Genomic DNA, 16,239 nt, shown 5'->3' on the forward strand with positions numbered 1-16,239 from the left:
TTAAAAAATGTCACGGTTTTACAGCCTACACTTTTGACGGTTTACCCATGAGGTAACTGAACATACCAATATAAATAGCACGGTACAGAATCCATCAACCTAGAGTTATAATTTTTAAACAGGAAATGTAGTGCAACTTAGTCACTGGAATTGAAACAAGCAGTTGAATCAAATGCTGAGCAATAGAAGAAAAGTTCCTAGAGTAACACCAATTGCTCATAATAGGGTGATGAATAAAATTCAAAGAGTAACACCATGGTGCTGATAATAGCATGAGCAATAAAAATTCCAAGAGTAGCAAAATGCTGATAATGATGAGGTACATCAAAGCTCCACAACAAATGTGAAATAGAGATACAGTATTAAAAAAAAATTCAACACTAGTTGTTACCTTTGATAACTTGCTTCCCAGCAAGCTTTTGCTTATGTAGCAGAACTGCCAAGCGGTAATGCAAATTAACGATATTTCACTATGGATGCCCCAAGTTATGTTCCAGAACATTAAACCATTCCATCAGAGTAAAGTCAAAGTGGCTTCTTTTGATGCTATGTAAATATGAATTATGCAATGCAGCAATTATTTTATTTTGTCTAAGCAGATTCAACAGGTAAGCAAGCATAACAAGAAAGTGCAGACTTGCACAAGAGCACTTGAGCACCTTAGCGCTACAAGGAGAAGCAGAGCTGAACTTTTTTCCCCAAATTTCCATATAGAAAACCCTGATAGATTAATACCCATGTACATAACACCTACGGATCACAAGCTGCATACAATTAGCAATCCCTACAAGCCCAATACCCAAATTCCTTAGCTTTAGCTACTCGCGAACTACATCCCAACACATGATCAGAAGAGATACTACGCTGAACTTGCTCTAGAGCATCCACCATAACACGCACTAACGAGCTATGAAACAGACATTTTTAGCCACCACGGACGAAAAGAAACACGATTGGATCACCGGAAAAGAAAAGAGCCCTGCACATCTGAATCCCCTCCCATTTGACGATGACGTGAAACTGCAGCATACTACTGTAGCAGCTACCTCTGTAAGAACACAGACGCATGTTCAGAGCGGAGCCAAAGAAAAAGAAGACCCGAACTCACAAAAACAGATCAAACGATCCCCTGTTCCTTACCTCCTCTATCTTGTACGTCTCCGGCGTCACGTCCGCGAGGCAGAATCCCGGGCAAATCGACTGCAATTTCAACAGCAACGAAAAAGTCGCGCAATTAAGACGCGAAATTCAAATTCTAGTAGGAAAAGGATTTGAAGAATTGGAGACGGGGGCGGGTGCGAGTGCGATGGATGGTTACGTCAATCTGGCGCTGCAGGGTGCGAGGGCGCTTCTTGGGGCGGCGCGGGGGGCGCGTCCCGCGGAAGAGCGCGAAGTCGTCGGCGATCTCCTCCTTGGAGAGGACGAGGGAGAAGCCGCGCTTGGTTGTTGTGTCCGGATGGCGCGCGGGCTCCGGCGCCGCGGCAGCATCGGGCGCGTCGAAGGCGCGCGGGGCGACGGTGGCGGAGCGGCGGGTGCGGAGGTTCCAGGGCCGCTGCTGGGTCGAGGCGGCGGCGGCGGGAGGGCGGGCGTTGTCCTTGTCCGGGGACGGGGTGTCCGGGGCGGCGGGCGGGGGCGGGGGCGAGGAGGCGGGGTTGTTGGCGCAGCGGAGGAGGCGGTGCGTGCCCCAGCTTAGCGTGGGGAAGGAGAAGCTGTGGAGCCTCCTGCGGTGCGGGTGCGGGTGCGGCTGGGGAGGTAGCGGCGCGGGAGCGGGAGCGGGAGGGCCTGACGGGGGTGAGGTGGTGTTGGCGAGGCGGTGGCGGTGGTGGTCGTGGTCCGCGGTGGCGGCCATGGAGAGCATGGGAGGGGTGTAGCGCGTGGGATGGAGAAGAGGAGGGAAAGAAGGGGGCGGAAGGAAGCCGAGCCGGGATGGAGGGATGAGGAGGAATTGAGGACCGGGGAGAAGGTGGGATTTTTAAATTAAAATCGGGGAAAGGGAAATTTCTTTGCCATCCATGCGCTCGCTGCTTCCGAATTCTGGTTTGGAGCGGTGGCCGCCGTGCGGGGTTTGTGCTTTGTTGTGCCGCGCGCGTGATCGGGACGCGCGGTGGATGCAAGGCGAGCGGCGTCACCGTCTCCTCCCGTCGGGTGCGGGGGGCTTCGGAGGAAACGGACGTGGTAGGCATCACGTGTTTTTCCGGCTTAGCGTCAGCTCCAGCCGCCGCCATCCCAGGCATGGGACCCACCTCATCATGCCTCAATACCAATAACTCTTTCTGTCTTTTTATCTTTTCACATTAATTTTTTAAAACTGGAACACCGCGAATCCATTGCCGATTTACACAAAAATAACACTTTATTGCAACTATAGCACAGACGAACACTCGGGGCAAACTATTTCACCCATCTAACCCTTTTGTGTGGCGCCCGTGCCTGCGGCGCCACTCTCCCAGCCGATGTGGCGCCCTCGACGCTGAGCTGTGCACCGATCCGACGTGGCAGGACGTGTGGCGCCGCTCCCATCGGCGCCACACTGTGAAACTATGGCGCCGCTCAGAAGGGCGTCACACATCCACTTAAGTGTGGCGCCCGAGCCGTCCCCATCCATTCCTTAAGGTAATCCTCTTCGAATCCTTCCCATTCATCCACTAATTTCATAGATCTTGCTAGATTTGTACATGAACCCTGGACATGGAAACTAGATGTATGTATGTATGTATGTATGTGTTGAAATGGCTATGTATGTGTTGAAATCCATATCCTCATGTATCTATGTGTTGAAACCCTAGATTTGTGGAAACCCTAGACATCAAATTTCATGAATGTGTATGTGTAGGAACCCTAGATATGTATGTATCCATATTCTTATGCAAATGCATTCAAATGTGTTACATATGCCTATTATTTGTGATGGAATAACTCATATTTGTTAGGAATGGCTCATAATATGGTGTATATGGTGTATCTTATGCAAATGCATTCAAATGTGTTACATATGCCTATTATTTGTGATGGAATAACTCATATTTGTTAGGAATGACTCATCTTAAATTGTATGAAACTATGTGCTACGATGTTAGCTATGATGTTGTTATGTGTATGATGTGTGTATGGAATTGCTATTGATATGAGTAGTCACTTTGCAACCATGCCAAGGCAGTTTTCTTGATTTTTATACTCAAGTCAGTGTGTGGCGCTGATGACATGGGCGCCACACTTCGCAGTGTGGCGCCGACGACACAGGCGCCACACATTACAACATATATGTCGAAAACATCTAGGGGCTCCGGAAGCTTAGTCCTTAGCCGTTTTGGCGAGGCTGTTTCTGTGGCGCCGCTGGCATCGGCGCCACACAAATAGTCTCGGCAAAACGGCTAAGGACCAAGCGAATTGTCTTACAGTATGTTTTAGGCAATTATAAGTGCATGTGTGGCACCGATGGGAGCGGCGCCACACATCTTGCCACGTCGGATCGGTGCACAGCTCAGCGAAGAGGGCGCCACGTTGGCTGGGAGAGTGGCGCCGCAGACACGGGCGCCACACAGTCATGTGTGACGCCGATGGGAGGGGCGCCACACAAAAGGGTTAGATGGGTGAAATAATTTGCCCGGAGGGTCAATCTATGCTATAGTTACAACAAAGGGTTATTTTTGTGTAAATCGCCCGAATCCATTACTCAGATGGCTCAGCACGATAACTGGCCAACACCACCATTACAGAGTCTAGTACATCTTCATTTTCTGGCGAAATGTTAATTTTGATACCAGTTTACGTTTTCTAAGTAAAAAACTACCACATTTTCCGTCGATTTTATAAAAAAAAACACTAAACTAAATTGAACCTGAATTCACACCGTTTCTGACACGTGGGGACCAGTCTCAGACTGACGTGGCAGCACTAGACAGTGCATGGTCCGTTATTTTGCTGATAGGACCTTAAGTTTTGAAGGCAAATTACGCACGGGTTTCTCGTGTATCGCAGTTTTCAAATAATCACCTATTTATTTTTCAAACCTTTATAACTTCTAAATACTAATTCAAATCGAAAAAAATTTAATATGAAAAATGTTCAGAAATGTTTGAATATTTCAATTTTTTTTTTTAAATCTTCGTAACTTTCGAATACTAATTCAAATGAAAAAACTTATAATATGAAAAGTGCTCATAAATGTTTGAATATTTCAAATATAAACTTTTTTGAACCTTCGTAACTTTTGAATACTAATTTAAATGGAAAAACTTACAACATGAAAAGTGCAAAAAAATGTTTGAATATTTTAAATATATTCATAGGGTTGCTCGATCTTCTCAGTAAGCGAGGTGGATGGTGATGAACACGTGATGAACACAGTGGAGATACATGGTGAAAGTGGATGATAACTTGTATGACGCTGACGAGTCTCTCAATTGATCCCTATCGCCAATACAACAACTCTCAACCCTGCAAGACATTCGCAACTCCACACACTTGCGCATGTAGCCGCCGACCACGGAGCTGTAAATTGTAATCTTCTAATCCCCAATGGAATAGCAGATCACACAAACTTCAGTAGCATAAAACTCCAGATTGAAACGAATTGTAGAGTGTAGGTATCAATAGTTTTGTGTAGTGATACGTCTCAAACGTATCCATAATTTCTTATGTTCCATGCTACTTTATTGATGATACTCACATATTTTATACATACTTTATGTCATATTTATGCATTTTCCGGCACTAACCTATTAACAAGATTGCGAAGAGCCGATTCTGTCGTTACTGTCGTTTTTTGTTTCAGAAATCCTAGTAAGGAAATATTCTCGGAATTGGACGAAATCAACGCCCGGGGTCTTATTTTCCCACGAAGCTTCCAGAAGTCCGAAAGGGAAACGAAGTGGGGCGATGAGGCGACGCCACGCCAGGGCCGCGCGGCCAGGCCTGGGGCATCGCCGCCCTAGTGTGTGGGTCCCTCGCGTCGCACCCTGACCTACCCTTCCGCCTACATATAGCCTTCGTCACGAATATCCCAGTACCGAGAGCCACGATACGGAAAACCTTCCAGATACGCCGCCGCCGCCAATCCCATCTCGGGGGATTCAGGAGATCGCCTCCGGCACCCTGCCAGAGAGGGGAATCATCTCCCGGAGGACTCTTCATCGCCATGATCGCCTCCGGAGTGATGTGTGAGTAGTTCACCCCTGGACTATGGGTCCATAGCAGTAGCTAGATGGTTGTCTTCTCCTCATTGTGCTATCATTGTCGGATCTTGTGAGCTGCCTATCATGATCAAGATCATCTATTTGTAATACTACATGTTGCGTTTGTTGGGATCCGATGAATATGGAATGCTATGTTATGTTGATTATCAATCTATCTATGTGTTGTTTATGATCTTGCATGCTCTCCGTTATTAGTAGAGGCTCTGGCCAAGTCGTTACTTGTAACTCCAAGAGGGAGTATTTATGCTCGATAGTGGGTTCATGCCTCCATTGAATCTGGGACAGTGACAGAAAGTTCTAAGGTTGTGGATGTGTTGTTGCCACTAGGGATAAAACATCAATGCTATGTCTAAGGATATTTGTGTTGATTACATTACGCATCATACTTAATGCAATTGTCTGTTGTTTGCAACTTAATACTGGAAGGGGTGCGGACGCAAACCCGAAGGTGGACTTTTTAGGCATAGATGCATGTTGGATAGCGGTCTATGTACTTTGTCGTAATGCCCAATTGAATTTCACACTACTCATCATAACATGTATGTGCATTGTCATGCCATCTTTATTTGTCAATTGCGGAACTGTAATTTGTTCACCCAACATGCTATTTCTTATCGGAGATACACCACTAGTGAACTGTGGACCCCGGTCCATTCTTTTACATCGAATACAATCTACTGCAATACTTGTTCTTACTGTTCTCTGCAAACATCATCATCCACACTATACATCTAATCCTTTGTTACAGCAAGGCGGTGAGATTGACAACCTCACTGTCACGTTGGGGCAAAGTATTTTGGTTGTGTTGTGCAGGTTCTGTAGGATAACGTTGCATAGAAAACAAAAAATTTCCTACCGCGAACACGCAATCCAAGCCAAGATGCAATCTAGAAGACGGTAGCAACGAGGGGGTATTGAGTCTCACCCTTGAAGAGATTCCAAAGCCTACAAGATGAGGCTCTTGTTGCTGCGGTAGACGATCACTTGCCGCTTGCAAAAGCGCGTAGAAGATCTTGATCACGATCGGTTCCGGCGCCACGAACGGGCAGCACCTCCGTACTCGGTCACACGTTCGGTTGTTGATGAAGACGACGTCCACCTCCCCGTTCCAGCGGGCAGCGGAAGTAGTAGCTCCTCTTGAATCCGACAGCACGACGGCGTGGTGTCGGTGGTGGTGGAGAAGTCCAGCGGAGCTTCGCTAAAGCTACGCGGGAGTTATGGAGGAGAAGGGGGCGGCTAGGGTTTAGGAGGGGGTGGCCGGCCACTCAAGGGGGGCGGCCAGCTTGTGGTCTTAGGGGTGGCCGGCCCCCTCCCTTGGCCCCTCATTATATAGGTGGATCCCCAAGTGTTGGTGTCCAAGTCTTCGAATAAGACCCGAACCAAAAACCTTCCATGAGAGGGGAAACCTAGCCCAACTAGGACTCCCACCAAAAGGTGGGATTTCCACCTCCCATGTGGGGGGTGGCCGGCCCCCTAAGGGGAGTCCACTTGGGACTCCTCCCCACCTAGGGTTGGCCGGCCATGGAGGTGGAGTCCCATGTGGACTCCACCTTCCTTGGTGGTTTCTTCCGGACTTTTCTAGAACCTTCTAGAACCTTCCATAGAACCTTCCGCGACATTTTATTTCACATAAAATGACATCCTATATATGAATCTTATTCTCCGGACCATTCCGGAACTCCTCGTAATGTCCGGGATCTCATCCGGGACTCCGAACAAATATTCGAACTCCATTCCATATTCAAATACTACCATTTCAACATCCAACTTTAAGTGTGTCACCCTACGGTTCGTGAACTATGCGGACATGGTTGAGTACTCACTCCGACCAATAACCAATAGCGGGATACGGGAGATCCATAATGGCTCCCACATATTCAACGATGACATTAGTGATCGAATGAACCATTCACATACATTACTAATTCCCTTTGTCTCGCGATATTTTACTTGTCCGAGGTTTGATCTTCGGTATCATTCTATACCTTGTTCAACCTCGTCTCCTGACAAGTACTCTTTACTCGTACCGTGGTATGTGGTCTCTTATGAACTTATTCATATGCTTGCAAGACATTAGACGACATTCCACCGAGAGGGCCCGGAGTATATCTATCGCGTCATCGGGATGGACAAATCCCACTTGTTGATCCATATGCTTCAACTCATACTTTCCGGATACTTAATCCCACTTTTATAGCCACCCATTTACGCGGTGGTGTTTGGTGTAATCAAAGTACCTTTCCGGTATAAGTGATTTATATGATCTCATGGTCATAAGGACTAGGTAACTATGTATCGAAAGCTTATAGCAAATAACTTAATGACGAGATCTTATGCTACGCTTAAAAGGATGTGTCCATTACATCATTCATATAATGATATAACCTTGTTATTAATAACATCCAATGTTCATGATTATGAAACTAATCATCCATTAATCAACAAGCTAGTTTAAGAGGCATACTAGGGACTTCTTGTTTGTCTATATATCACACATGTACTAATGTTTCGGTTAATACAATTCTAGCATGATATATAAACATTTATCATAAACATAAAGATATAAATAATAACCACTTTATTATTGCCTCTAGGGCATATCTCCTTCGATCTCCCACTTGCACTAGAGTCAATAATCTAGATTACATTGTAATATACCTAACACCCATGGCATTACTGGTGTTGGTCATGCTTTGCCCTAGGGAGAGCTTTAGTCAACGGATCTGCTACATTCGGATCGGTGTGTACTTTGCAAATCTTTACTTTTCCATCTTCGATGTACTCGCGAATCGAGTGGTAACGCAGCTTGATATGCTTCGGCCTCTTGTGTGACCTTGGCTCTTGTGCATTGGCGATGGCACCCATGTTATCACGAGTAAATGATTAATGGGTCCAATGCACTAGGAACCACACCGAGCTCTACAATGAACCTCTTCATCCATACCGCTTCGATGAAGCCTCCGAAGCCGCTATGTACTCTGATTCTGTTGAAGACTTCGCCACCGTGCACCTGCTTCGAGCTTGCCCGACTATCTTGCAGCACCATTCAATATAAACACGTACCCGGATTGTGACTTAGAGTCATCGGGATCGGTGTTCCAACTTGCATCGGTGTAACTTGTTACAACGAGCTCTTGGTCACCTCCATAACAAAGAAACATATCCTTAGTTCTTTTCAAGTACTTCGGGATATTCTTGACCAGCTGTCCGGTGTTCCATTCCTGGATCACTTTGATATCTCGCTAGTCAAACTAACGGCATGTGCTATATCCGGTCTAGTACATAGCATGGCATACATGATAGATCCTCTCTGCCGAGGCATAGGGGATTTTACTCATCCTTTCTCTTTCTTCTGCCGTAGCCGGTCCTTGAGTCTTACTCAAGACTTTGCACTGGTAACATAGGTAAGAACCCTTTCTTACTTTCGTCCATTCTAAACTTGTTTAGAATCTTGTCCAGATATGTACTCTGTGATAGCCCTATTAGGCGTCTTGATCTATCTCTATAAATCTTGATGCCTAATATATACGATGCTTCACCAAGGTCTTTCATTGAAAAACTATTATTCAAATAACCTTTAACATCAGCTTAATAGTTCTATATCATTCCCGATCAATAATATGTCATCTACATATAATATCGGGAATGCTACAGAGCTCCCACTCACTTTCTTGTAAATACGAGGCCTCTCCATGACACTTGTATAAACCCGAAGTCTTTGATCACCTTATCAAAACGTCGGTTCCAACTTCTTGATGCTTGCTTCGGTCCATAGATTGAACGCTGAAGTTTGCATACTTTGTTAGCATTTTTAGGATCGACAAAACCTTTGGGTTGTACCATATACAACTCTTCCTCAATGTCTCCATTAAGGAACGCCGTTTTGACATCCATACGCCAAATCTCATAATCGAAAAATGCAGCTATTACTAACAAAATCCTCACAGATTTTAGCTTCGCTACGGGTGAGAAAGTCTCATCGTAGTCAACTCCTTGAATTTGTCGGAAACCCTTTGCGACAAGTCGAGCTTTATAGACGATAATATTACCATCGAGCATCTGTTTTTCTCTTGAAGATCCATTTATTCTCAACGGCCTTTCGGCTATCGAGGTAAGTCTACCAAAGTCCATACTTTGTTATCATACATGGATCCCATTTCGGATTTCATGGCTTCTTGCCATTTGTTGGAATACGGGCTCATCATCGCTTCTTCATACGTCGCGGGGTCCTCATCATTGTTATCCACAATCATGACATTTAGACAAGGATCATACCAATCGGGAGTGGCACGTTCCCTTGTCGATCTGCGAGGTTCGATAGTTTCCTCGTTCGAAGTTTCATGATCATTATCATTAGCTTCCTCTTGTTGCCGGTGTAGGCGGTACGGTACAACTTCCGATGCTTGCGCTACTCGATCAACGAGTATAGATTCATCAATCTCATCGAGTTCTACTTTTCTTCCAGTCACTTCTTTAGTGAGAAATTCTTTCTCAAGAAAGGTTCCGTTCTTAGCAACAAAGATTTTGCCTTCGGATCTGTGATAGAAAGTGTACCCTATAGTTTCCTTAGGGTATCCTATGAAGACGCATTTCTCCGCTTTGGGTTCTAGCTTGTCCGGTTGTAACTTCTTTACATAGGCTTCGCAACCCCAAACTTTCGGGAACGACGACTTAGGTTTCTTATTAAACCATAATTCATACGGTGTCGTTTCTACGGATTTTGATGGTGCTCTATTTAAAGTGAATGCGGTCTGTCTCTAATGCATAACTCCAAAATGATAACGGCAAATCAGTAAGAGACATCATAGAACGAACCATATCTAAGAGAGTTCGATTACGACGTTCGGACACACCGTTATGTTGAGGTGTTCCCGGCGGTGTCAATTGTGAAAGTATTCCGCATTTCTTTAAATGCATGCCAAACTCATAACTTAGATATTCACCTCCACGATCAGATCGTAGAAACTTAATCTTCTTGTTACGTTGATTTTCTACTTCACTTTGAAATTCCTTAAACTTCTCGAAAGTTTCGGATTTATGTTTCATGAAATAGATATACCCATATCTACTCAGATCATCTGTGAAGGTTAGAACATAACGATAACCACCGCGCGACGCTACACTCATTGGTCCGCACACATCGGTATGTATGATTTTCAATAAGTCAGTAGCTCGCTCCATCATACCAGAAAATGGAGTCTTTGTCATTTTTCCCATTAGACATGCTTCGCATCTATCAAGTGACTCAAAGTCAAGTGATTCAAGTAATCCATCGGTATGGAGTTTCTTCATGCGTTTCACTCCAATATGACCAAGACGACGAGTGCCACATATAAGTAGAATTATCATTCAATTTAATTCGCTTAGCATCAATGTTATGTATATGCGTATCACTACTATCGAGATCTAATAGAAATAAGCCATTCTTTTGTGGTGCTCGACCATAAAAGATATTATTCATAAAAATAGAACAACCATTATTCTCAGACTTGAATGAATAACCGTCTTGCATTAAACAAGATCCAGATATAATGTTCATGCTCAACGCAGGTACATAATAACAATTATTTAGGCTTAAAACTAATCCCGAAGGTAGATGTAGAGGAAGTGTGCCGACTGCGATCACATTGACCTTGGATCCGTTTCCAATGCGCATCGTCACTTCATCTTTCAGCAGTTGTCGTTTATTATTTAGTTCCTGTTTCGAGTTACAAATATGAGCAACCGAACCAGTATCAAATACCCGGGTACTAGAACGAGAACCGGTGAAATGAACATCTATAACATGTATATCGAGATATACCTTCTTTCTTCTTCTTGACAAGGCCGCTCTTCGGATCGGCCGGATACTTGGAGCAATTACGCTTCCGGTGTCCCTTCTCCTTGCGGTAATAGCACTCGAGCATCGGGCTTAGGGCCGTTCTTAGGTTTCATAGGAGGCGTGGCAGCTTTCTTGCCACCCTTCTTGAATTTTCCCTTAGACTTGCCTGTTTCTTGAAGCCGGTGGTCTTGTTGACCATCAACACTTGGTGCTCTTTCTTGATCTCAATCTCGGTAGCTTTTAGCATGCCAAAGAGTTCGGGTAACTCCTTGTTCATGTTACTGCATATTGTAGTTCATCACAAAGTTCTTGTAACTTGGTGGCGGTGATTGAAGGACACGATTAATCCCCGGTCACGTTAGGAATCACTATTCCCAAGTCACGAGTTTCTTCGCATGCCGGTCATGGCGAGCATGTGCTCACTAACGGAGCTACCTTCTTCCATCATACGAGTTGAAGAAATGTTTCGATGCTTCATAGCATTCCACGGCCGCATGAGTCTCGAATATAGCTTTCAGCTCATTCATCAACTCATGAGGATCATGGTGCTCAAAACGTTTTTGAAGATCGGATTCCGGACGCACGGGATGGCACACCGAACTTGAGAGTACCGAGTTTTCCGAGTTGCGTAAACAGCTTTTACTTCATCGGTTTCATCTTCGCGGGAGGGTCACCTAGCGGTGCATCAAGCACAAATTGCAGATTTCCGCCGGAGAGGAAGATCCTCACATGACGGAACCGGTCGGTGAAGTTGCTACCGTTGCTCTTACGTTTCTCTTTCTCTAGGAGCTGATTAAAATTGATTGGGGACGCCATCTCTACAACATATATTTGCAATAGTTTAGACTAAGTTTATGACAAATTGAGTTCAAATTTTAATTCAACATAATTAAAAACCTAAGTGAACTCCCACTCAAAACAATATCCCTCGCATTGTCTTAGTGATTACACGAACCAAATCCACCGCACCTAAACCCGATCATCACGAGAAAAGGTGTGATTTCAATGGCGAACACTCAAAGTGTTCATCATATCAACTATATGATTCATGCTCTACCTTTCGGTATCACGTGTTCCGAGACCATGTACGTACATGCTAGGCTCGTCAAGGCCACCTTAGTATCCGCATGTGCAAAGCTGTCTTGCACCCGTTGTATGTACTTATTGAATCTATCACACCCGATCATCACGAGATGCTTCGAAACGACAAGACTTGGTAACGGTGCTACTAAGGATGAACACTTTATTATCTTGAGATTTTAGTGAGGGATCATCTTATAATGCTACCGTCGCGATCTAAGCAAAATAAGATGCATAAAAGGATTAACATCACATGCAGTTCATATGTGATATGATATGGCCCTTTTGTCTTTGCGCCTTTGATCTTCATCTCCAAAGCACGGACATGATCTTCATCATCTTTGGGCATGATCTCCATCATCGTCGGCGTAGCGACAAGGTCAATGGCGCCGTCTTCATGATTGTCCTCCATGTAGCAACTATTACAACTACTTTGAAGTACTACTCAACATGAAATATAAAGACAACCATAAGGCTCCTGCCGGTTGCCACAATACAATAATGATCATCTCATACATATTCATCATCATATTATGGCCATATCACATCACCAAACCCTGCAAAAACAAGTTAGACGTCTCTAATTTGGTTTGCATATTTTACGTGGTTTAGGGTTTTCGAGAGAGATCTAATCTACCTACGAACATGAACCACAACGTTGATACTAATGTTTTCGATAGAAGAGTAAATTGAATCTTCACTATAGTAGGAGAGACAGACACCCGCAAAGCCTCTTATGCAATACAAGTTGCATGTCGAACGAGGAACAAGTCTCATGAACGCGGTCATGTAAAGTTAGTCCGAGCCGCTTCATCCCACTATGCCACAAAGATGCAAAGTACTCAAACTAAAGATAACAAGAGCATCAACGCCCACAAACCATTGTGTTCTACTCGTGCAACCATCTATGCATAGACACGGCTCCGATACCCTTGTAGGATAACGTTGCATAGAAAACAAAAATTTTCCTACCGCGAACACGCAATCCAAGCCAAGATGCAATCTAGAAGACGGTAGCAACGAGGGGGTATTGAGTCTCACCCTTGAAGAGATTCCAAAGCCTACAAGATGAGGCTCTTGTTGCTGCGGTAGACGATCACTTGCCGCTTGCAAAAGCGCGTAGAAGATCTTGATCACGATCGGTTCCGGCGCCACGAACGGGCAGCACCTCCGTGCTCGGTCACACGTTCGGTTGTTGATGAAGACGACGTCCACCTCCCCGTTCCGGCGGGCAGCGGAAGTAGTAGCTCCTCTTGAATCCGACGGCACGACGGCGTGGTGTCGGTGGTGGTGGAGAAGTCCGGCGGAGCTTCGCTAAAGCTACGCGGGAGTTATGGAGGAGAAGGGGGCGGCTAGGGTTTGGGAGGGGGTGGCCGGCCACTCAAGGGGGGCGGCCAGCTTGTGGTCTTAGGGGTGGCCGGCCCCCTCCCTTGGCCCCTCATTATATAGTTGGATCCCCAAGTGTTGGTGTCCAAGTCTTCGAATAAGACCCGAACCAAAAACCTTCCATGAGAGGGGAAACCTAGCCCAACTAGGACTCCCACCAAAAGGTGGGATTTCCACCTCCCATGTGGGGGTGGCCGGCCCCTAAGGGGAGTCCACTTGGGACTCCTCCCCACCTAGGGTTGGCCGGCCATGGAGGTGGAGTCCCATGTGGACTCCACCTTCCTTGGTGGTTTCTTCCGGACTTTTCTAGAACCTTCTAGAACCTTCCATAGAACCTTCCGCGACATTTTATTTCACATAAAATGACATCCTATATATGAATCTTATTCCCGGACCATTTCGGAACTCCTCGTAATGTCCGGGATCTCATCCGGGACTCCGAACAAATATTCGAACTCCATTCCATATTCAAATACTACCATTTCAACATCCAACTTTAAGTGTGTCACCCTACGGTTCGTGAACTATGCGGACATGGTTGAGTACTCACTCCGACCAATAACCAATAGCGGGATCTGGAGATCCATAATGGCTCCCACATATTCAACGATGACATTAGTGATCGAATGAACCATTCACATACATTACTAATTCCCTTTGTCTCGCGATATTTTACTTGTCCGAGGTTTGATCTTCGGTATCATTCTATACCTTGTTCAACCTCGTCTCCTGACAAGTACTCTTTACTCAGTACCGTGGTATGTGGTCTCTTATGAACTTATTCATATGCTTGCAAGACATTAGACGACATTCCACCGAGAGGGCCCAGAGTATATCTATCCAGTCATCGGGATGGACAAATCCCTTTGTTGATCCATATGCTTCAACTCATACTTTCCGGATACTTAATCCCACTTTTATAGCCACCCATTTACGCGGTGGTGTTTGGTGTAATCAAAGTACCTTTCCGGTATAAGTGATTTATATGATCTCATGGTCATAAGGACTAGGTAACTATGTATCGAAAGCTTATAGCAAATAACTTAATGACGAGATCTTATGCTACGCTTAAAAGGATGTGTCCATTACATCATTCATATAATGATATAACCTTGTTATTAATAACATCCAATGTTCATGATTATGAAACTAATCATCCATTAATCAACAAGCTAGTTTAAGAGGCATACTAGGGACTTCTTGTTTGTCTATATATCACACATGTACTAATGTTTCGGTTAATACAATTCTAGCATGATATATAAACATTTATCATAAACATAAAGATATAAATAATAACCACTTTATTATTTCCTCTAGGGCATATCTCCTTCAGGTTCCACGTTGGCGCCGGAATCCCTGGTGTTGCGCCGCACTACACTCCGCCACCATCAACCTTCAACGTGCTTCTTGGCTCCTACTGGTTCGATAAACCTTGGTTTCTTACTGAGGAAAAACTTGTTGTTGTACGCATCACACCTTCCTCTTGGGGTTCCCAACGGACGCGTGATGTACGCGTATCAAGCTCTTTTTCTGGCGCCGTTGCCGGGAAGATCAGGACACGCTGCAAGGGGAGTCTCCACTTCCAATCTCTTTACTTTGTTTTTGTCTTGCTTTATTTTATTTATTGATTTGTTTGCTGCATTATATCAAAATACAAAAAAATTAGTTACTTGCTTTACTTTATTTTATTATCTTGTTTGCGTTCTCCATATTAAAAACATAAAAAATTAGTTACTTGCATTTATTTTATCTAGTTTGCTTTATTTACTATAGCTAAAATGGGTACTCCTGAAAATACTAAGTTGTGTGACTTCACAAACACAAATAATAATGATTTCTTATGCACACCTATTGCTCCATCTGCTACTACATGCAGAATTCTTTGAAATTAAACTCGCTTTACTAAATCTTGTTATGAGAGAGCAATTTTCAAGTGTTAGTTCGATGATGCTTGCTGCCCATCTTAATAATTTTGTTGAACTATGTGAAATGCAAAAGTATAAGGATGTAGATGGTGATATTATAAAATTAAAATTGTTTCCTTTCTCATTAAGAGGCAGAGCTAAAGATTGGTTGCTATCTTTGCCTAAGAATAGTATTGATTCATGGACTAAATGTAAGGATGCTTTCACTGGTAGATATTATCCTCCTGCTAAAATTATATCTTTCAGAAGTAGCATAATGAATTTTAAGCAATTGGATAATGAGCATGTTGCTCAAGCATGGGAAAGAATGAAATCTTTGGTTAAAAATTGCCCTACCCATGGACTGACTACTTGGATGATCATCGAAACCTTTTATGCAGGACTGAATTTTTCTTCGCGGAACTTATTGGATTCAGCTGCTGGAGGTACTTTTATGTCCATCACTCTAGGCACCGCAACAAAGCTTCTTGATAATATGATGATTAATTACTCTGAATGGCACACGGAAAGAGCTCCACAAGGTAAAAAGGTAAATTCTATTGAAGAAACCTCCTCCTTGAGTGATAAGATTGATGCTATTATGTCTATGTTTGTGAATGGTAGATCTAATGTTGATCCTAATAATGTTCCTTTAGCTTCATTGGTTGCGCAAGAAGAACATGCTGATGTGAACTTTATTAAAAATAATAATTTCAACAATAATGCTTATAGGAATAATTCTAGTAACAACTATAGGCCATATCCTTCTCATAATAGTAATGGTTATGGTAATTCTTATGGGAATTCTTACAACAATAATAGGAATGTACCCCCTGGACTTGAAGCAATG

The 16,239-nt window shown here is 44.1% G+C and overlaps 1 protein-coding gene across 1 annotated transcript; it reads right to left on the minus strand.

The window, feature by feature from the left end:
• Positions 1-1,042: 1,042 nt before the first annotated feature.
• Positions 1,043-1,939, minus strand: LOC124663313 (vegetative cell wall protein gp1-like). Its single transcript, XM_047201037.1, has 3 exons — positions 1,319-1,939; positions 1,141-1,200; positions 1,043-1,048 (listed from the first exon to the last, which is right to left on the minus strand). Exons 1-3 carry the CDS (start codon positions 1,856-1,858, stop codon positions 1,043-1,045), a joined length of 606 nt encoding a protein of 201 aa, XP_047056993.1. The 5' UTR covers positions 1,859-1,939.
• Positions 1,940-16,239: the final 14,300 nt, after the last annotated feature.

This window comes from Lolium rigidum, chromosome 6 (assembly GCF_022539505.1).
Source record: "Lolium rigidum isolate FL_2022 chromosome 6, APGP_CSIRO_Lrig_0.1, whole genome shotgun sequence".
NCBI lineage: Eukaryota > Viridiplantae > Streptophyta > Magnoliopsida > Poales > Poaceae > Lolium > Lolium rigidum.